Consider the following 22,211-nt stretch of genomic DNA (forward strand, 5'->3'; position numbering starts at 1 on the left):
GGCCCACCTCTCAATGGAGGCACTCTGCCCCACTGTATTACAATGGCCCTCTTACCTGTCTGTTCCCCACTCCAAATATCTCCAACCCCAGGCTGTGAGCCCCTCTAAGGCCAGGCTACCTATCTCTGCCCCCAGCACCTCATACAGCCCATTGAAGAGGCTCAATGATTGTTTACTGAACTAAACTGAACCAGGAACATGATACAATGGAGCACTTCATTTTGTCTGCAAAGAAGGAAGAAATAATGATCCAGGAAGGTTTCACAGAGCCAGTGACAGAGCTGGGACTTGAAAAACGAGAAGTTATAAAAGAGGAACAATAACAAATAGCTCCAGGAGCATCTGAGTGGATCGTGTCACAGAGGTGAAGAAATCTCATCTAATATTATTTAATGATAAGTATCAGATGAATGTTAGCTTCACTAAGACAGGTATTTTGTCAGTTTTATTCAGGGATATGTTCCCAGTGACTAGAACAGTGACTGCTACATGATAAGCACTCAATAAATATTTGTTTAATCATTTGGACACTTATGAGGGACTTATGGGAATGAAAAAACAAGTGATGCAGTGTAACAGAGCATAGTATAGTATAATCCTGTCATGTGATAACTCTAGGTCACTGGAGTAGGAGTTCCATGAGAGGAGAAAACAGTTCTGTCTTGATCCCTCTGTATCCCTTAGTACAGTTCTGGGAAAAATATTTTGTGGGGAAAAGTGAATTAATAAAAGTCTAGAATACTATTACATCCTGAAACTATAAAAGCAGAGTGGCAGAGGAAACATACCATGAGCTTTGATGTTAAAAAAAATACAAAACTAGCTTCTAAACCATGTTCCAATACATGCTATCTGGCCTTGGGTAAGTTCCTTATTTTCATCTGACAGGGCTGTGAGGGGACTAAAATGAGAGGATGGATGTAAAGAAGATGTGGTACTTACAAACACAAATACTCACACACAATGGAGAATTACTCAGCAATAAAAAAGAACAAAATCTTGCCATTTGTGACAACATGGATAGACCTAGAGGGTATTATGCTAAGTGAAACAAGTCAGACAGAAAGACAAATACCGTATGAATTCACTTATATGTGGAATCTAAAAACAAAACAAAAACAGACTCATAGAAACAGAGATCAAGGTGGTGGGGTAGCTCAGCTGGTTAGAGCTTGCACTCTGAATGACAAGAGTGGCGGCTCCATTCCCGCCTGGGCCACTTTGAGCTACGCCCTATTTAGGAAGAAAAGAAAAAAAAAAAGGAAGAAACAGAGATCAAACTGATGGGTGCCAGAGAGGAAGGGGTAGGGGGATGGGTGAAAACAGTGAAAGAGAATGTAGTCAATAATATTGTGATAAGTTTGCACGGTGACAGACCATCACTAGGCTTAGTGTGGTGATCAGATTGTAAAGTATATAAATGTTGAATCACTATATTGTACACCTGAAAACTAATATAATATTGTATACCAATTATACTTACATAAAAATATAAATAAATGCACACAGGGTACTGCCTGGCAGACAGCAGGCACTCAGTGAATGAGTTCTCTACAACAATAAAACATTACTAACGGCTAAGATGAGTCACCAGAGAGAATAACTGGTAGATGCTGTGGGCTAGAAAAGGATGGAGAACAAACTCCTGCCGCCCCTTTGGAAAATCCACATCTGGAGCGTGGGAGACTCTAACCTCTCACGCAAACTAAGTTTCCAGCCGCACCTGCCGCCGGCGACGTTTCCGCCTCCGAGGCGTCCGCGGCGACGACGTCCCGGTCAGGCGGGATGCGCGCCTGCGAGCCTCCCGGAGAACTAGGGGCAGCTCCACGGTGGCGCTTGCCACACTACCTTCTCTACCCGCTTAGTAACCGCGACGCGGCAGCTAGCCTTGTAGGCGGCAACCGGCAGCCAGCGCTTCTAACTACTACAAATCCCGGCAAGCGCCGCGGCCACTTCTGATGGCAAGCTCGCGTCAGCCAGCAGCGAACTACGGATCCCGAAGGACTCCGCGCGGCGCGTCACGCAGTCAGCTTCAGCCAATCGGCTTCGGACAAGTAGGAGTGGGAGGGAGACGCAGAGGCAGACAAGATGTCGGCGGCGGCTGCACAGGGCGGGAGAACTGGTGGTGGCGGAGGCAGTAGTGGAGCTGGCGGTGGCCCCAGCGGCGGGGCAGGCAGTGGCCGTAGCGGCTTGTTGGATAAGGTGAGGAGCCGATCCTTGGAGACAGCTGAGGCCTGGGGAGACCCGGGAGGCGACAAGCCCACCTTCCCATCCCCGCCCCTCTTTTCTTCTGCGGCTTCCCGGGGGAACCCCAGTTTGGCCCATCGTGGGAACTTTACCGGCTTTTGTAGCTTGCTCCTTCCACACCTCAGACCCGGGTTCGTTCCTCTTTAGGTGTTCTTGCTTTCTCGGAAGTGTTGCTGGTCCTTCATGCTGGCCACCGTAACTCGTTAGGATAACTTGATTATGCCCACATTTCAACGTGGCTGTCACTTTTTCCTCGATGGTGCTGCGGGCTGCTTTTGAATGTGCCCATTTAACCGATGGGGACAACTGAATTCCGAAGGAATGAAAGCAGCTACTCGAAGTCAGTAGTCCCCAAACTCCCCACCACGACCACCACCCTTGCGTGTCGCTATAAGATTCCAAACTGCAATTTGGCCTTTTGCTTACTGAAGTTTGTAGGCGTTTGATCACGATACCCGAAACACTGAACTTATTTGTATCTTTTTTTCTCTCACCATCTTCCCCTTTCCCCCTCATTTTCTCCCCCTTTTCTGCCTCCAAGTGCATTCATATTCATGAATTTGCTGCTTGCTCATGCTTGCTTCTTCCCCCTTTTGCCCATTCATTTTTTTTTTTATTTTGTTAACTACGGTCCTAGTAACAAGGGCTTGAAAGAAAAAAAAAAAAGGGAAAATTCTGCTCCTGGGTTGGCCCTTCTTGTCCTTTACATAGATCTTGGAAGAAACAATTGCATGAAGATCTGGGTCCTAGTACTGGTTCTGCCTTGAATTAGCTGTGTGACCTTGAAATATGCTTGTTTCCCTGTGTCTGTTTCCTCATCTCTGAAAGGAAGGACTTAGCCTTAATGTACCCTAAGGTCCTTTCCAGTTCTCTAATTGTAGGGCACTGAGCCAGTTTGATGAGAAATGTTAAGCATGGGGTCTTTAATGTAGTAAATAGGATTTTTTACTTTAATTGAAAACAGCTTTCAGACATCCATGTTCCTAACTCATGGTAGGTGCCTAAGAAATGAATACAGGATCATGTTGTGGGGTTCAGATCCAGATCTTTTTGCTTCTCTTTTTCGGGTGGCATTGGTTTTGAATTACATGGTTGTCACCCTCTTAACACTTCTTAAGGGACGGGAATATGTTCTGGAGGTTGGGATGGTAAATTGCTCCATGACGTGAGAGTACTGGGAATTATTGGTCATTTTCATACACAAATCCTGCCTTCCTGCTGGGTGGTCACCTCACAGCCTGAGCTCATCCTATCTCGTTGACTGCTTTTGTCCTTCCCTCTATTTTTGGATCATCACCAGCAAATATTAAGCATAGGCATGTTGCTAAGGTAGTTGTTACTGAAAATTATGTGGCATCATTGTGTTATTGAAAAACCTGGATTTGGGGATCATAAAATTTGGGCTTTGAAGTAGCTCTGCTACTTTTAAACTGTATGAAGACTTAACCTCACTAAACTTGCCTTTTTTTATCTGAAATGTTAAAGAGTTTTGGGGAGAATTAAATGAGATGATACACATGAATGATCTCTGTAACCTAACCAAATACAAATGTGTGATGGCAGAGGAATAAGTCAAGGCTCCTGCTGTCAGAAGTTAGTTGATATTGGTGAGTATAGGACATGGGGTACCCCAAATATTAAACATAAAGGTATTTTGTGTGCTCAATTGTGTACTTTTACAGAAGTTCAAATGAGAGAGGCAAAATGATAAGGGGGTGAGGGCCCCAGGGGATGACCTCATGTCTGAGAGTGGAGGGTGGGACCTTATGGGGCCTTTGGAGGGAGAGAGAGCGAGAATACACCAATTAAGAATGTCCTTGAGCAAAGATACACAGAAGGTGCCTGATGTTTCTCAGGTAATGAATTGACTGGATGGTTCTCTAAGAGACCTGTGGTGACAAAATTGAGGAGGGCATGGATTGCTTGAAGTAGGAGTAGGAAACTGTTGAAATTTTTGAGACTAACATGGCTTTAAGAAAATTATTCAGATTGTTTGGAGAGGTAGAAATTAAAAGCCTTCTAATAAGGTCTTATACCGTATGAGTGTCTAGGGTTTAATATAAAAATAAAAGACACGTTTTGAGTTCTGGTGCAGCATGTTGAAAGCTACATGGCCTTGCATAAGTTACTTGACTTTACTGACCTTAAATTTTCTTATGTAAACAATGTGGATGTCCATATATACAGGCTCGATGTAAATATTAAATTGTATAGTATTTATATAGTATTAGTAAATGTCATTTGTAAAGAGCTATAACAATAAAATGAAGTGATGAGAATTCCCAGCTTGAATAGCACAAATAGCTAAAAGGCCTCATAAAGGAGCACTTGGCAGAATTAACAAAAAAGTGAGATAGAAAATAAATCAAGAGCTGTTTATGTACTTTTTCTTGGAAAACTTCATTTCTGCCTTACACTGCAGTATTCCCCTTTTGCATTCTCTAGCACGTATGGCACATGGGAATTAAGCTGTCCCTTAATGACATACCGTCTTGTATTGTTATACCAATTTGTATTTGTCCAGTTTCCCATGAGAGGCTCTTACAGTTCTCTGTAGTAATCAACACATAATAAGTACTTGCAGTATTGAATTTAGCAGAGAAAAAACTTCAGATCTGCCTTCTCAGTCTTCAGAAATAGCCTTAGCAATAGTGCCTCTAGTTGTCTGAAAACTTGAAGGTACTTGTGGAAGAGAACATGGGAAAAAAATGTTATCCTCAGTGGAGCAGGATCTGAATGAATAGAAAGCTTTTGCTGTGTGGGAATAAGAAGCTGTTACCTTACAGTCTCTTTAATTTGATTTGTCTTGATTTTTTTGGAGGGTTTTTATTTCCTGCAGCTGCAGTTTCACTTGACGTAAAGAAATGTAATAAAGAGATGCAAATGTGCTTACAGCTTTCCCCAAGCAGATGTGCATTTCTGCTCCAATGAAACTGACTTTAAGAACAAAGCAGTTCTAGTTTCCTGATCTTAAAAATAGCTATACAAATATAATCTTCCAGCTTCCATCACAGAATAACTTAAATCATTGCATTAAGTTATTTTGCCCAAAATACATCGAAGCATTTTGTTCTATGTAGCAGGTTGTAAAGAAAAATTGCTTGCTCAATTTATTTTGGCTATTAAAATTGATATGTGGTATTAAACCATGCTTTCCAGAAGCTGTACCCAAATCCTTTTAACCTGGTAGCTGGATCTCTGTCTCTTGGCTGGATTTGTTTTGGCTGTTAAAATTGTTTTGGCTATTAAAATGTGGTCTTAAACTATGCTTTCTAGAAGCTATATCCAGACCCTTTAACCTCATAGCTGGATTTCTGTTTCTTTGCTGAATTGTTATTAGCTTAATCTTAAAGTCTAGCTTTTATATCTTAATGGTTGAGAACACAGGCTCTGGAGCCAAGGCTATCTGTCTTGCTTTGCATCCTGTCTCTGCCACTTACCAGGTGTATGTTTTTGGGCAAGTTAATACATTTCTTTGTCTCTCAGTTTCCTTATCTGTAATAAATAGTAATTATAAATAGTATTTACCTTAAAAGGTGGTGACTGGCACATAGTAAGTACTCAACAAAATACATATAGTTCCTGCTAACTAACTGGTTATTCTGGGCTTCAGCTTCCTTAGATAAATATTTTTCATAACATGATGTGGAGACTGTCTACATCATACTCCCTTGGGGTTCTAGTTAGAAAAATACCGATTTCTGGACCTCATTGCATACCTGAATCATATTCTCTGGAGGTAGGGCCTGGATGTCCGCATATTTTCGCACTTAGCTGTTTATTTCCTCTACATTTTAACAATTACTCCTGGGTTAAGAATTACTGTCCTAGATGACTTGTTAAATCCCTTCTGGTTCTGACATTTTCAGGTTTTTTGTTTGTTTTATAACTATTCTGCTTAATCAATAGTGGTTTCTCTAACATGTTTGTAATGAGACCTTGAAGCTCATGTGGTTCCAGCCTCATTCTATAGACCTGGACACAGTTGGAAAGGGGAAGATGAAGCCACTTGCCTAAGACTGCACAGTGAGTTAGTAACGATTCCGGAATCTGGCTTCCCCAGTTCTTAACCCAGGTCTCTTACCTTACTTAGTACATTGCCCCTCATTCTGGAGCAGGCCATATGCTAGCTAATGTAGTAGTGGAAAGAATATCTGTTTTGAGATTGGAAAACTTAGGCTTAAGCCTTGGCTTTGTCACCCACCGACAATGTGTCCCCAGACAGGTCATGTATCCTCTTTTACTCTAAATGATGGTATCTCAGCTTGTCAGACTTGTGGATGGTGCACCTGTTTCCTGACCCAGCTCTGACAAACAATGAACAGTTCTGTGGCATTACTATAGAGTGTGTGTCTGTGTGTGTTTAAGAAACAAGGTGCTGGCTTTTTAACTGTTTTGCAGACTAAACTTTTAATAGCATTTCAAAACTCATTTTTCTGACTTTATCAAAATTAAAAACTTTTTTGTGTCAAAGGCCATTATCAAAGTGAAAAGACAACCTACAGAATGAGAGAAAATATTTGCAAATCACATATCTAATAAGAGTCTAGTATCTGGAGTATATAAAGAATCTTTAACTTGATAATTAAAAGGCCAATTTTAAAAAGAATAAAAGATGTCAATAGATTTTATCCATAGAAGACATATAGATAACCAATAAATACATGAAATAAATGCTCAACATCATTAGTGATTAGAGAAATGCAAATCAAAACCACAATGAAACACCACTTCATACCCACTAGTATGGCTCTAATAAGAAATAACCAGTGTTGGTGAGGATGTGGAGAAATTGGAAACTTCATACTGCTGGTGGAAATGTAAAGTGATGCAGTCACTTTGGAAAACAGTTTACCAGCTCCTCAGAAGGTTAAACATAGAGTTACCATATGACTCAGCATATTCCACTTTAAGTATAAATTTAGGAGAATTGAAAATGTAAGTCTGCACAAAAACTTGTATGCAAATGATCATAGCAACATTATTCACAATAGCTAAAAGGCAGAAGCAACCCAAGTATCCATTGCCAGATGTATGGATAAACAAAATGTGCTGTATCCATGCAATAGAATATTTGGTCATAAAAAGAAATGAACCTTGAAAACATGCTAAGTGAGAGAGGTCATTCAAAAAAGGCTGCATGTTGTATGGTTCCATTTAATATATGAAATGTCCAGAATAGGCAAATCCATGCAGACAGGAAGTAGGTTAGTAGTTGCCAGGGCTGGAGGGTGACGGAGAGGGTAGTGACTGCTTATGGGTACAGGGTTTCTTTTTGGGGTGATGAAAGTAATTCTGGAATTAGATAGTGGTGATTGTTGCACAGACTTGTGAGTATAATTTTAAAAATACTGAATTGTAAAATGGTGAGTTTTATGGTATGTGAATTATAGTTCAATTTAAAGTCTTCTAAATCTTTACAGTGTTTATGGAATAATCTTTGAAGCTTCAAATTATTATTATTATTATTATTATTGTTAGCTACTCATTCACCATTATGTAGCACTGTGATATTGCAGAAGTTAATAACTTCCATCTGCCTGGGTCCCTTTTTTAGCTGTCGCCTGCACCATTTCTCTGCTGTGAACCTCCTTGTCAAATCTCAATAGTTTTTCATATTAGGTCAATTTCAGTAATATTTGACTCATTGATAACTTCTTTCTTGAAATATTTTCTATATGTGGCTTCTAGAACACTACTCGCCCCTAGTTTTCCTTCTCCTTCACTGGCCTCTCTGTCTTTATTGTTGTTTTGTTTTCTTCCTGACCTGTAAATATTGGCAAACCTCTGGCCCTCTCCTCTATCTACACTCATCCCAAAGAGATACCCAGTGTCATGGCTTAAATACCATCTATAAGCTGATGACTTCCATATTTATATTTCCAACCTGTATCTCCTCTGACCCCCAGACCTATATGTCCAACTGCCTACTTGCCATCTCCACTTAGATAGCTATTATATATCAATATATATATATGTGTGTGTGTGTGTTTATAATTTACTATTATAAATGCTGCTACAGTAAGTAGCCTTGTGTATTATTTCATGTGTATGCAGATTTGGAAAAATTCCCAGAAGTGGGAAGTTGAATCCAAGGTACTAAATTGTCTTTTATAGGTATTGTACCATTTTGAACTTCTGCCAGTAGTGGGTGAGAGAATCACTCGCGTCTACCCAGTACAGTATTTGGTAACTTTTCTCAGCCTCTATAGATGAGGGAGATTGAAGCAGGGTTTGTCCAAAATCATATAACTCCCTGGTGATATAACTTGGTTTTTAATTCATAATGTTTTCATAATGTAGACTACACTGGATTTGCTGTTTTCCTATAGTTAAGACATGCTGGTAAAGCATAAAAGTTGTTAGCTGACAAAGACATATTAAGGAGACCTTCATTTTGTTAGTGTCTGAAAGTCCATGGATCTACATTTTCTGAGTTTTGTGGTCACAGAATGAAAGGATGACCAAGTGGAGTTCTTTCTATACTCCAGGGATGGGATGTGGGTTCACACTAGTCTCTGTAGCCCATGTAGTGTTTTGGTTTGGGACTTGTAGATTTTGATTTCTCAGCATAGAGACTGGCATCATCACCTGAGTACCAGCTGATTCTAGTACCCTAGTCTCCTTACCTTCATTTTCAAGTGTTTTGTCTTTTAGCTGACCAACATCAGAAGGTAAATGTTACCTACACTTAAGGAAGTAGTTCTCTCAGTAAGATGCCATGTCTCTTGATGCACAGCTCTTCTGTTTGTTTTACAGTGGAAGATTGATGATAAGCCTGTAAAAATTGACAAATGGGATGGATCAGCTGTGAAAAATTCTTTGGATGATTCTGCCAAAAAGGTACTTTTTGAGGTGGGGGTCTGTTAGCATGTGTACAGCTGATGCCCATCTGCGGGATCATTTTCTTCTGTGACTTGGAAATATCCTACTTCTCAGTGTTAGGAATTGAGCCAGAAAGCAGTTTCTAAAATCCTTACAGTATTAGTAGGGAAACGTGTTAAAATATAAATGTTAGCTACCTCAAACTTCTCAAAATCTCAAATGTTTGAATTCCAGAAAGCTGGTAATCTGTTGTTTTTGTGGTTAATTAGCATAGAGCCAAGAAGGTTGAGGGAATATAAAACATTCATCCTTGATTGGTCATCTCTACATTTAAAAGGGGAAAAGAAAATTTGAGCTTCGTCCTAGGGAAAAGGTTGAGGATTTTAAAAAATGTATAAGAATTTGATGAACTTTTTCTCTGGGATCCATTGTAAAACAGCCGAGTCTTTTCGTGCTCATAGTAGTAAAATTCTGACGGGAGGGAACTACTTACTTGCTAATTTATATGATTTTTAACATAGCTTTTATCATGGAAGTTAAGAATAAAAGCAGGTTCTAGGAGGGAAGCATTACTGGTAGCTTGATTCCTTGTTCTTCTCACTAGGTGCTTCTGGAAAAGTACAAGTATGTGGAGAATTTTGGTCTAATTGACGGTCGCCTCACCATCTGTACCATCTCCTGTTTCTTTGCCATAGTGGCTTTGATTTGGGATTATATGCACCCCTTTCCAGAGTCCAAGCCTGTTTTGGCTTTGTGCGTCATATCATATCCTTTCTTTCTGCTCAGGTTTGTTTTCTGGTGACTATTTTAAAATCTCGACTGACACTCCTCCCTGCTCCCTACAAAAAACAAACTTTGATCTTGGGGCTTGCTAATGTTAGAATTTAACGTTATCAACTGTGGGTATCTGTAAATTTGTGTAGTAATTATCATTGATATTTTAGATTTAATATGGTTATTTTATCTTTAGTTCTATTTAGTTATTAATGTAGAGGTTATTATAATCTTAAGTGTGAGCACCTGACAGCAAAACACACAGTAATAGTGACAACTCAGCTCTTGCTGTTCCTAGTCCAGAACTTCTCCCACTAGGCCAGGTTGCTTAAAGCCACATTCCAGGATGTTCGGAAAGTGCCTGATTTGTGAGATTCAGACCTGTGTCAGGTTTCCTTGAAGCTGAGGGGCTGACTGGGAATTGCTGAGCATGAGGTAAAGGTGTGGCTTGCGTAACAGTGGAAATAAGACCTGTTCTGGAGCTAGGGAACCTGGGTTTGAAATCCCAGCTGTTTTGTGATCTCGTGCAAATAAGAACTTAACTTTTTTGAGACTGTTTGAATGTTGCTCATTTATGAACATGGATAATTCACACTCAGAATTATAAAGATTAAATGGGATATTCTGTAATGTGTTCGGTATGTCATTGGCTCTGAAATGTTTTTTGTTCCCCTATCGTTGTTATGATACATGTTGAATCATGTTGGTTACCTACCCGGCTTGATTATTTCTCAAAAAGCTGACTACATAGGACTTTCATTATAATATATAGTTACTATTATTACAAAAGTAATACTCGTACATGTTCATAGTTAACAGTTTTCTTGTGGTTCCCACTTCTTCCCCCCAAGTCAATCTGTACATACTGCACTTTTCTTTCTTTTTAACTTAAACATATTGGATGTCTTTCCATGTTGGTATATACAGGTCTGCCTCTTTCTTAATAGCCACATAGTGTTCTGAGTGTCTGCTATGTGCTATCACTGTATTAGTTGTTTAAAACAAATCATTTTAGTGGGCAGGTGACTTTTCTTAACAATGTTAACCACTACCTAAAATATTTCCAAAAACTCCACTTTGGGGATTTTTTTTCAAAGGCAGTTAGCAAGCCATTTAATAAAGCAGGTTCTGATAAAAAATGGTCCCTAAGCTTGGCACCTATAAATCATCCAAGTATTAAAATTTTCACTATTAAGGCAGTTCCAAAGAATATACCATAGGTTCTAGAGACAATTCCCAAAGGAGTTCCAAAGAGGTTTGAAAAATGAGAGCAACATTAATACAAAACTTGGCCTCCCAAGAGAACTACCTTGATGGAATTTCATTTGTTTGGTTATATTTGTTTAAAACAAAAAACATTTTGCCATTTTTATAAGCATATCGGTTTTATATAATATATAATAGTAATGATTACTATTGTGTCTTCTGTGTGCTAGACACATTAAAAAATATATATATCATCTCCAAATCTCATGATAATTCTAAAAAGTCAGTATTGTCCCTATTTTCGAGGTGACGATTAAGCCTTGGGGAAGGAAGTAATTTGCCAAAGCTACATTGGTTAAAAGCCAGAATTCAAATCTAGGACTGCCTCACTCCAAAGTCCATACACTTAGCACTATACTTTCCTGCTTCTCACTTTCATAAAATTTAAATTGCACAATGTACACAAAGCTTTTATGCTAGTTTCTGGCACATAGTAGGTTCTCAAATATGGTAGTTAATACTGTCAAAAACTGAACATAATAATAAGCCTATACGTATATAGGAAGTAATTGTCCTTATAGTAAACTAATTTGAAGTCACTTTTCTTCTGATGACCTTTAAAATTGGTTGAGCATGGTTAAGTACACTGTGATTATTAGTTTTGTATTTTATAGAGAAATAAGCACAAGTCTTGACACGGAAGGTAACAGGGTCTTATACATGTTATCCTTGAACAGAAAAGATGAGAGCTGGTTTATGCCCTGTATCTTTTTCTTTCTCTTTTGAGGTGTTCTTTGGAGAACTAACCAGAGAGAACCTTGTTTCTCTTGGTACATAAATATAAGGTTGAAAATGAAATAGCTAAGCTTTTAGTGTTTTCAAAGACAAAACTCTTTAGTAATTTTTGCAGACCTTGCTTGTCAATTTGTGTTATTTCTCTTTTGTGTGTGTGTTTGTCTGTTTTCTCCTTAACTTCATTTGAACATATTTTGTGATGATGGGGATCCTGACTATTTATACCTCATATAAGGAGAAGAGCATTTTTCTCGTGGCCCACAGGAAAGATCCTACAGGGATGGATCCTGATGACATTTGGCAACTGTCTTCCAGTCTCAAAAGGTAAGACTGTCCTCACAGATTCTTAAGTCCTGCTGTTGGATTTTCCCTGGATATTGATTGAGTCATTATCGACGACAGACTATTATCTGCTTACACTATGTAGATCATAGTGCTAGTCATGTAAAGTGAAGAGAAAGGTATGAATGATCTAGGAAGTTTTCCCAGCACTACAGTTCTTAGACTGCATTATCACAGATGTGCTCTGAGGAGAAACCCTGGGACAAAGCACTTTGGTGGAAGAATAAAGAATGATTCTCTTTTTCCTGTGGCTAATCAACTGAGTCCATTAGAGTGCAGAACTATAAAGGCCGGAGGTGTGCAATCAGTTATCTTTGAAGACCCCCATTAGCTTCTATTTCTTCCATGATCCTGACTGCACTCTGTGCCATCAGGAATCTCTGAAGCAATGTACTGGGCAACTCAGAGAAGCACAATTCAGTCTGTTTCTGACCAGCAGTGGATATAACTTTATACAGCTGACACCTGAGGCCTTTTTAGGTATCCAGAACAGGGTTCAAATTCCAGCTCATCTTTTTCCAGCTGTGTGACTTTTGGTACATCATGTAAACTATTTGGGCTCCAAAGTGAATTCTAGCAGGTATTCCAGTCCATGCCTGAGCCCAGAATTCATGCTCTTAGTCACAATCCTAAAAACACATAGTATAGGTTCTAGCATACACACATAGCAGGCTCTCAAACTATAAGTACAGCTATTCACATGTATGAGCGTAAGTATAACATCAGCGTCAAAAAACCTCTCATTACCAACTGTGGAGATATCTGTGAGGAGGAGCAGACCTTCATTCTCATGTTGCAGCTGAGTTCTTATTTTCTGGCAGGGCTCCCAGCTGCCCTTTGGCCTTAGCCATCCTAAATCTACACCCTGTACCAGGCCCCTGAAGCAGAGTTGCAGAATTCTAGGCCCTTACAACATCTTGATTTCATTAGTATCATTCTGACATGTATTTTTAAAACAGCTGTATTGAGATAGAATTCACATGCCAGACAGTTTACCCATTTAACATGTATTGATATTTCATTCCTTTTTATGCTGAATAATGTCCCACTGCATGCACACACCACATTTTGCTTATATACTCATTAGTTGATGGACATTTGAGTTGCTTCCACCTTTTGACTATTATGAAAAATGTTGCTGAGAACATTTGTGTACAGGTTTTTGTGTGGACATGTTTTTAATTGTCAGGTGATATACCTAGGAAAGGAATTACTGGGTTGTATGGTAACTTTTTAAATTGCTTGAGGAACTGTCAGACTATTTTCCCAAAGAGCTGCATCATTTTACAAACCCATTAGCAGTGTATGAGGGTTTTGATTTTTCCGCATTCCCTGCTAATTTTTACCAACTGCCACATTGTTGGTGCCTGTGGAGAGGAAATATGCCACCTCTGTTCCTTCTGATTGCATTTAAATATAGACCCACTTCTCTTAAGCTCCTGGTTCATTGGCACTGTCTCTGACATAGTTCTTTTTAGAAGTCTTGGTGATTCAATATCCAAGTAGATGATTATTCCAGTACTCTGGCCTCTCAGTTTTATTGCCTCTTTTCTGATTCTCTTGTTTTCTACCATGTCTTGAACACTTATTTCCCTGAATATACTCTAGACTTTACTATTACTGATAACTAATTACTTTCAGTAATTTCACTCTCCGACCATCACTTCCTATTTCTCGTTTACCTCCTTCTAGTTCTCTTGTCCTAACAGTTCTTCAGCCCCATTGGCATCCATAATCCATTGAGCCCACCGCCTTTTCACTTTCCCTCTTCCCCTCACTTCCTCTTTGCCCAGCTTAGATTCCATGGCATTTCTGTAGTCCAGTTACTCTGTCACTGTTCTAGAGAATCTTTTATCTCTATCCTCAAACCTCATCCCCACTTCCCCCTACCTTTACTCTCACCTTCTTTTGTTGCTGAGAAAATAGAAGCGGTCAGTACTCTCGCATCACTACCTAGAGTGCTCACCATATTCTGCCGTCTTTCTCAGTTCCTATATACAGCCTCCTCTTCATTTCTCATTTACTTGATGTTTCCCCTTCTGATAGATTATTCTTTCTGGCATACAAACATGCTGTAATTTCTCCCAACTAAAAAAAAATACTGTTTTCTTTCCCCTGTTCTTCTTACACAGTCTTCCCATATCCCTGCTCCCCTTTTCTCCTTTTCCCGTGATCTCCTGGATCTGCTCTTGTCTTCACTTCTCTATCCTCATCATAATTGACCTATCAGAAGCATTTGACTGAGTGACTTACTCTCTCCTTGTTACACTTCTTTTCAACTAGGTTTCTAGGATAGCATACTCTTCTAATTTTCTTCTTCTCTTAATGTCTGTTCTTTAGTCATCTTTGTGATTCTTCATTATCCACATTCTCTAAATTTGAAATGCCACTAATGCTTGTTGCTAGCGCCTCCTTTCTATCTATATTCACTCACTAGGTGTAATCTTGTCTAGACTTTCAACCATCTATATGAAGAAGATCTCTAAATCTATATCTTCAACCTAGACCTCTACTCTGAACTCCACGTATACCCCAACTTTCTATTTGACTTTGGATCTTAATGAACACCTCAAAATTAACATGTCCAAAACCTAACTCTGCTATCCCTCATTTAAACCTGCTTTCCCCCAGTTTTTCTCATCTCCTTAAATGGCATCTCCATCCTTTTAATTACTCAGACCAGAACTCTGGAATTGACTCTTCTTTCTCAGCCCTTCCAACAATCTGTCAGCAAATCTATCAGCTCTACCTTCTAAATATATTCATGCTGACCTGTTACATCCCCACTGCTACCATCCTCTCTGTTAGGTTTCTGTGGTAATGTCCTAATGGACCCCTGCTGCTGATCTCCCTGCCTGTAGTCTATTCCCAATGCAGCAAGCAGAGTGATTCTTTTAAAGCAAGGCAGATAAGCTGATTCCTCTGCCTAAAACCTTCATTCAGAGAAAAACACTAAAAGCTTAAGCAGAGCTTAGAAATCCATACCTTTCTATTCTCTGTACCCCACACACATACGCAGACACACCCTTCATCTCCTGTGGCTCTTAGCCTCTCGTATTCCATTATGTTCTCATTGGCCTCGTTTCTGTTCTTCACACATTCCAGGCATGTTCTTGCCTCAGGACCTTTGCATTTGCTGTTTCCTCTGTGTAGAATGTTCTTTCTCCAGATAGCTTGTTCTCTCACCTTCTGTAGGGCTCTGCTCAAATACCGGCTTAGTGAAGCCTTTTCTGTCTACCATATTAAAAAAACATCATATTTTTTATGTTATTGTTGGTTTCCTTACACACACACAAAAAGTCCCAAAAGGCAGAGATTTGTCTGTTGTGTTCACTGCCGTATATCCTCAGCATCTAAAACTGCCTGATGTGCGTAGTTGGGGCCAAGTAAAATATTTATTGAATTAATGAGTAACTATTTCTAAAATGCATCAGATTCTAACTCATCCTGCCACCAAAGCCATGGAACTTCCCGTGGACCTGTGTCCAAAAATCCAGTTGTTACCATGATACCAGTTAGCAGCAGTTGGTCAGAGTTTGAGAAAAAATTTTGAGGTCTTGAAAATAGTTCAAGGACCTTCATCCTAGCTATCCCAGTTGGGAATAACTCTGCATGACAGTTTATTGAGCTATGATCTTTTGCATTACTGGTTAATGATAGGCACTGTTTTAATCATGACAGCGATCCTAAAAAGGAGGTGGTAGTTTTCCTATTTTAAATATGCAGAAACAGGCTCAAACAACTGCTTCCTCTAAAGGTAATACCTGCCGGACAATCCACTGAATATGCCCTAATTAAATGGAGGCAGAAACAGGTGGGGATTGTGGGAGAAATGTCAGCCTGCCAGAGGTTGATGTTATAAACCCTCTTGAATGGGTGGAAATAGTAAAAAGTAAGAGGCAGCTAAAGAATCTCTGGAGTTCATGTAGTAAAAGACATCCCTGGATCAGGGTAGAACCCAGAGCTAGATTGGTTATAGCATATAAGGACTGAGCAACCTGGAATTGGGAAACATCTGTGAAAACTATAGAGTTCTTCATTTATTCATAAAGATTTGATTGCCTACAAAGTGCCAAGATAAGAATAGAAAAGAAGAGAAAATCCTTGCCTTGAAGAATCCCTGAGTCCAGTGAAGACTCAAATAGACAGCACTTCGATAGGTAATTTCATTGACAGCATCGACCCTGTCATTAGACCTGGCATATGATAGGCACTCAGTATTTGACTTGGTTGATGGTGCTTTGGAAGACAAAGGAAAGACAAACATCTGACCCAGTTTGGGAGTGTCTGGGGAGTCTTTCCCAGGGAAGTTTATGTCCAAGTATAGTATTAACAAATGGGAACTAGTCAGTTGAGATTGGAGATTAGTGTGTACTAGGAAGACCCTGCTAGCATAACAAGTATGACGTCCAGAGGTGAGAGAAGATGGTCCATATGGTTTAACAGTCTATAACAAGGTAAAGGAGGTACACAGTAATTAAATCAGGGAAGACATGGCAACATCTACAAATTAGAACATGTATCTTGAAGGCAGTTAGAAGCCCCTGATTTTTTTGTTTTTGTTTTTTTGGAAGGATAAATCTGTGTGTAGGCATCTCAGCCCTGTTCTTCAAAAACACTTGGTGCTCTATTGTTACTGATTGAATCTCTGTGTTTGTTTTTTGATTTATTATCTTTGCTTAGGTTCGATGACAAATACACTCTGAAGCTGACCTTCATCAGTGGGAGAACAAAGCAGCAGCGGGAAGCTGAGTTCACCAAGTCCATTGCTAAGTTTTTTGACCACAGCGGGACATTGGTCATGGATGCATATGAGCCTGAAATATCCAGGCTCCATGACAGCCTTGCCACAGAAAGAAAAATAAAATAGCCAATTCTAAAAGCAGCCATTTTTCTGCAGAATCATGTGAAATTACGGAGTGAGGTTGAAAGGAGCAAAGATTTTAAATTGGATAAAGTAAGAAATGTTAAAAATGTCTCTGTTTCATCCTGAAATTTTAGTCCATTCTGGATAAATAGGATTTTCTAGCTTAGATGTGAGAAATTTTAGCTCTGATATCTAGCTGTCGCCTTGTTGGTCCGCTGATTGTGTTGTTTTTATTTGCTTTTCTGGAAAAGCATTTTTGCTAAAAGCCGTAGTCTTTCTCCTTCATATCTAGCAGTATAAGCTTTGTGCCATGTAGCATTTGAAGGCTCAGTTTTTAAAATTGCTAATCTGTTGCTGACTTTATTGTGTTAATTCCTGTTTCAACATTTGTTTCTCTTAATTCAGGATACACCTTCTTGTGTACATCTTTACACACCATTTTTGTGTGTGTATATATCTGACTTGGAGAGAATTGGGGGGGAAACACAGCTATTTAATTTGTTTAAAACAGACCTGCCTGTTACATTTTGTGCTCTTAACCAATTAAAGAAGCGCCAATGACATTTTTAGTTTTATATTGTCTATGTTTTTCACTAGTCTATCCATGTTAATTTGTTTGTGTCCTTTATTAACTGCCATTTTCTAAAATTTTTTTCAATAAAAGGAAAGAAGATGTGAAAAAGTGGAGTTTTTGGTGGGTAGTTTTGATGGAAGGAACAGAGCATCAAGTTAACAGCCTTACTCTACTCTAGGTTCCATTTCTAGGCTGTTGAACTGGTTAGAGGCCCCTGAGACCCTGTAGGTAAGGAGCTGCTCGCTTTCCGGTGATAACTATGATGACACTCAGTACGTGGTGTCAGGTAGTGTTCCAAATACTTTACATGTATTAACCCAGTAGTGCTCACAACAATCTAAGAAATGGGGCTCTTATTATTCCCATTTTGTAGCATGAGAGCACTGAGGCACAAAAGTTGAATAATTTATCACACCGCTAGTGATAGAACTGGGATTTAAACCTGGTAGTCTGGCTCCAAAGTTGTGAGCAGCATCTTCCCCAGTATTTTCCCACGGTGGTCAGAGAACTGGTACTTGCCTAGATCCTGTGACCAATAAGAGTATCGCCCTAACAGAAGTACAATTCCAGATAAACCTGGTACCTAAAACCATAGCTTATAAAAAATCACGCTTGTCCCATTATCCTGACTTGAGAATGTTGCCCTATCTAGCGCCACACAGTGGGGGATTGTGGAATATCATGAATGGGAGTTGAAAACTTGCATCCTACACTCTTTATTCCTGTCAACCTTGGGTAAGTCATGGAATTCTCTCAGCTTCTAATCCCTCCCCTCCCCTTTTAGAGGATAATCCTGTTCTGTCAGCTACTGGAAGCTTTGGAAGGTGTGTAATTGGATAATCGTATTTTTACAATGAAGGACTTAACTGTTAGACACGGGTCCCAAGGCTTGTGGGTGTACACAGGGAATAACCCTCTCCACAATGACTCCTTGGAGTTCTTTCACACCAGGTGTATCTTTTTCTTTACATATACAAACATGTACCTTCATTTTTTTAACAAATGTTGAATTATGTTGAAATATGTTCTATAGTTTGTTTAACTTAATATTTGGGGTACTTTCCCTGTTTGTAGGTCAAAGTCATTTTCAAGAACTGCATAACATTCCGTAATAGAAATGCTTTTAATTTAACTCTTTCCCTATTGATAGATATGTTTGTTGTTTGTTTCTAGCTTTTCGCTATCCCAAGGGAAGTGTGGGTTTGGGGGAGTGGGGGAAAAATAGATTGTTAAGTGAGACAAGAGACCTGGGTTATTTCCAGCTTTATTCTAATTTGTGACCTTGGGCAAATGTCATTCCTTCTCTAGGACTAAGTGTCTGAACCTGTCAAAGAGCTTTTAGATAATGTGTCCTTTTGAGATTGTGAAGGCTCCTTACCCTCCAGAAATACCTGCACACAAAACATTCCTTATGATTAAAAAGAGTATGAGTGCTATAATCTTTTAGATCTGCCCATAGGCCACACTTAGAGATTTCTTTGGTTGCATGGATCTCTTATGATTTTTTTGTGACTCCAGACACCAGTAGAGGCAGTATCAATTGGCTGAAAAAGTGAATCAGCAGCCCTGTGTTACAATTGTTCATCCATCCCCATGCTCAACCCTGCACTTGTGGTTTTTTAGGACAGTTTCCCATCGCTTGAACAGGCTCACTGCCTCAGCACAGGTGCAGTTTATGTGGCTGCGGCATGTCTCTGGTCGGCTTTTGACACCTATGGCGGCTGAGTGGTCCCTCCAGCCTGCTTTGAATGCTGCTGGGTTGCTTTTTGCCCTCTTTAGTAGGTCTGCAGCGCCCCTCCCATCAGGACACCCTGACAGGCATCACATTTTCCTCCTGGCTCTCAGCTCCTCACACCTGCCTAATATGGATTTAGTCTTTGAAAATATGACTGCTAAGGATAGTGGGGAAAATAGCTATTTTTAACTGCTCATGTGTATTTGATGTTTGGTGCTTTTATATATATATATATTTTTAGAAACAATTTTTTTGCTTCAGAACAACCTTAGGGAATGGAAGAAAATTCATAATTCCTTTGAATACACACAAGTTGTATGTTTCTTTGTGTCCAGATTCCTCCTCAGTTTAGAGCCCTTTTTCTTATCACATCTGTCTACCTTATCTCCACCCCTGGCTAAACACCCCCTCTCTGCTCCAAACCTTGTCTCCCTGATAGAAATCATCTGGGAAAACCTCTAATATCATATTAATATTTTTTGTAGAATGAACCCTGTCCCCACTGATGGCCTTTTATGTTATCAAATAAAATATTCTTAACAACCCAGCCTAAAAGCACATATGCTCAGAAGACTCCTCTGATAACCACAACTACCTTAATAGTAATCGACAATGATTCTGAACTTTTTATAGTACCCTGGATCTTTTTGATGGTCTGTTGTTGTCTGTGACCCTTTTTAGAATAATGTTTTAAATACATAAATGCATTGTTGCCTGTTAATGAGGAGGAATTGGGGAGGTAGTTGCAGGCTCTGAGTACTGAGAAGTAGGTTCAAGAATGGTTGCTCGCAAGGTGCCCTGGTGGTTGCTCACTCACCTCAGGGCAGGAGGCCTTCCTCACTGACCTGGCAGTCAGCCACAGGTCTGCCCCGTTGTAACTCCTGACACAAATATTCATCCTGAGTGGGCAGCAGGCTCCTCCTTCAGATAATAGTTACAGAGACACACACCTACACAGGCATGGAAGCAGGAAAATGCCCGACTTCTATGGGCAGAAACCAGGCGAATTGTTAGAACTTTGACTGGTTTGCTTGGGAGATAGGGGGATTTGGGTGCATAATGCTTATTAAGGAAGAATGGCAACAGCTGGGTTGTCTTGCAGCCATCCCCCTCCTGCAGGATCATGCCGACCTTAGATCCATTGGGAGACAAGATGAAAGGTCTCAGAGCTTTTTGTAGTGGGCCTTCCCTGCTGTAAGGCATCTTTGACTCTTTGGGGGAAGCTTCCCTTGATAAACTCTTCTGGGAAACCGTTGATAAGTACTGAGTAATATTTAGGCTCTTAGTTCCTTGGATTTGGTTTATAAAGCTATTGAAGGTGACCCACTGAAGAATGAGAAACTGTTGGGAGAGGCTATCTATCATGAGCCCTGAGTATTCTTGCGTGTTGTGTGAATGCAAGACCCTAACCACTCTTTTCCTGGGCCCTTTTTCAGTGTTCTGTTGATAGTGAGCAGCCTTGAGAGATGAGGTCATGTCTCTCCCTAAGGAGTATGTTTGTCTGCTGTTCACTATAAAAGTGTTGACTTTCCCAATCTCAGGGTTCTTGGCCCATGACACAACTCACTGCATGTGTAGGCATCCATCTAGGCCTATCCTGCATTACTTTTGTTGGGGACATATGCTCACATCACTTGTTGCACTATAAATAATAAAGTCCTTTGTCTCTGATCCAGGAGTCTTCTGCCAGTATCCGTGAAAGAATAGTAGGTTAACTTGTTAGTTTGCAAGTAGGATAACATTCTAGACCATGGACTACTCACAGTTTTGGTAAGAAGGATGGGATCCTGATAGATACAGCTTTCTAGAAGAGAAAGTACATGAGCCAGGTGAGGGCATGTGAGAAGATAAGGGCATGTCAGCAAAATGGGCTGATTTTGACAGCTGTCACCCTTGCCCTAAACAATTCCTTGGAACTAGATATGTTATATTTTTATTGACTCTCAGGCTCTTGCCAATGGCCTAGACCTCTGGTCTGTCACTTGGAAGACTACAGAGTGTCGGATTAAAGATACTCTTCTTTGGGGCTACAAGCTAGAAATGAATTACAGCTATTAATTGAACCGCCTGGGTCACTCATGTAGATGCCTACAGTAGAGGCTCATCATTTCATGAGACCAACTGGAATCAAGCTGCTGATGGAGACAGTACCACTCAGATTGCCACCATTGTTGCCTGGATTCATCATCATACCAGACATGGAATTACACCCACCATCGTAGCCTGGGCACAAAGTAAAACACATTTCTGATGCAGAGGCTACCACTGGTTGCCAGACTTGTGACTCCTATGGAAACTCCTGTTTGTCTAGCCATGAGTGAGGCCATGTAGCACTGAGCATGGCCTCCACCCTCTCCTGGCTGGTTGACTAGATCAGACCTTTCTCCGGGTTATCATTAGTGCCTCACCACTTGACTTTTTTTAGGTTACAGTGTTGCTGTTCTACTTAAATCAGTCAACTCTAACCACACTATTTTGGTGCTGAAACTAATCTGTCTCATGTTTTTGTTTTTCTTGACCACATGCAGTCTGACAGTGATGCAACTTTACTGCAAAAGCCACTCAGTGGTGGGCTGATAGTCAAGGTATTTGGTGGACGTTCCACTCTTCCATCCACAGACATCTATTAATATTGGGTTGTCGGAAAAGTCATGATGTATTTTGTGTTTTTCAAAGGTCATTTACTTATATAAAAAACAGATCAATCAATGATATGTTGCCCGTTTTGTTCAATAACCTTTTGCCATCTTTCAGTGAGCTTCATAATTCCTCATCCATAGAAGGACCTGTCTTTATTTGTGAAAAACTGAACAAAGCGCTGATTCACAGCCTCATCTGAATTGAAC

General features: G+C 40.0%; 2 protein-coding genes across 2 annotated transcripts in view; one reads left to right on the forward strand and one right to left on the reverse strand.

The window, feature by feature from the left end:
- Positions 1–1,972, reverse strand: part of XRRA1 (X-ray radiation resistance associated 1) — a 54,982-nt gene extending 53,010 nt beyond the window's left edge. The window contains exon 1 of the mRNA XM_019649361.1: positions 1,724–1,972. The gene's annotated coding sequence lies outside the window, so the exon portion shown is untranslated. The remainder of the gene's footprint in view (positions 1–1,723) is intronic.
- A 78-nt stretch (positions 1,973–2,050) lies between these two features.
- Positions 2,051–17,739, forward strand: SPCS2 (signal peptidase complex subunit 2). The gene is made up of 5 exons (XM_019649360.1): positions 2,051–2,202; positions 9,007–9,090; positions 9,677–9,837; positions 12,037–12,171; positions 16,873–17,739. The coding sequence occupies exons 1-5, from the start codon at positions 2,089–2,091 to the stop codon at positions 17,057–17,059; spliced, it is 681 nt and encodes a 226-aa protein (XP_019504905.1). The 5' UTR covers positions 2,051–2,088; the 3' UTR covers positions 17,060–17,739.
- The last annotated feature ends 4,472 nt before the right edge of the window (positions 17,740–22,211 follow it).

The sequence above is a fragment of the Hipposideros armiger genome, unplaced genomic scaffold, assembly GCF_001890085.2.
Source record: "Hipposideros armiger isolate ML-2016 unplaced genomic scaffold, ASM189008v1 scaffold_132, whole genome shotgun sequence".
NCBI lineage: Eukaryota > Metazoa > Chordata > Mammalia > Chiroptera > Hipposideridae > Hipposideros > Hipposideros armiger.

Bases quoted from the DNA above. Each gene is read 5' to 3' on its own strand.
- SPCS2 (XM_019649360.1), top strand. From the start codon at position 2,089: ATGTCGGCGGCGGCTGCACAGGGCGGGAGAACTGGTGGTGGCGGAGGC. The intron at 2,203-9,006 runs GTGAGGAGCCGA...TTTGTTTTACAG, and splicing joins GTAGCGGCTTGTTGGATAAG to TGGAAGATTGATGATAAGCC. The intron at 9,838-12,036 runs ATATCCTTTCTT...CTTCATTTGAAC, and splicing joins TTGGCTTTGTGCGTCATATC to ATATTTTGTGATGATGGGGA.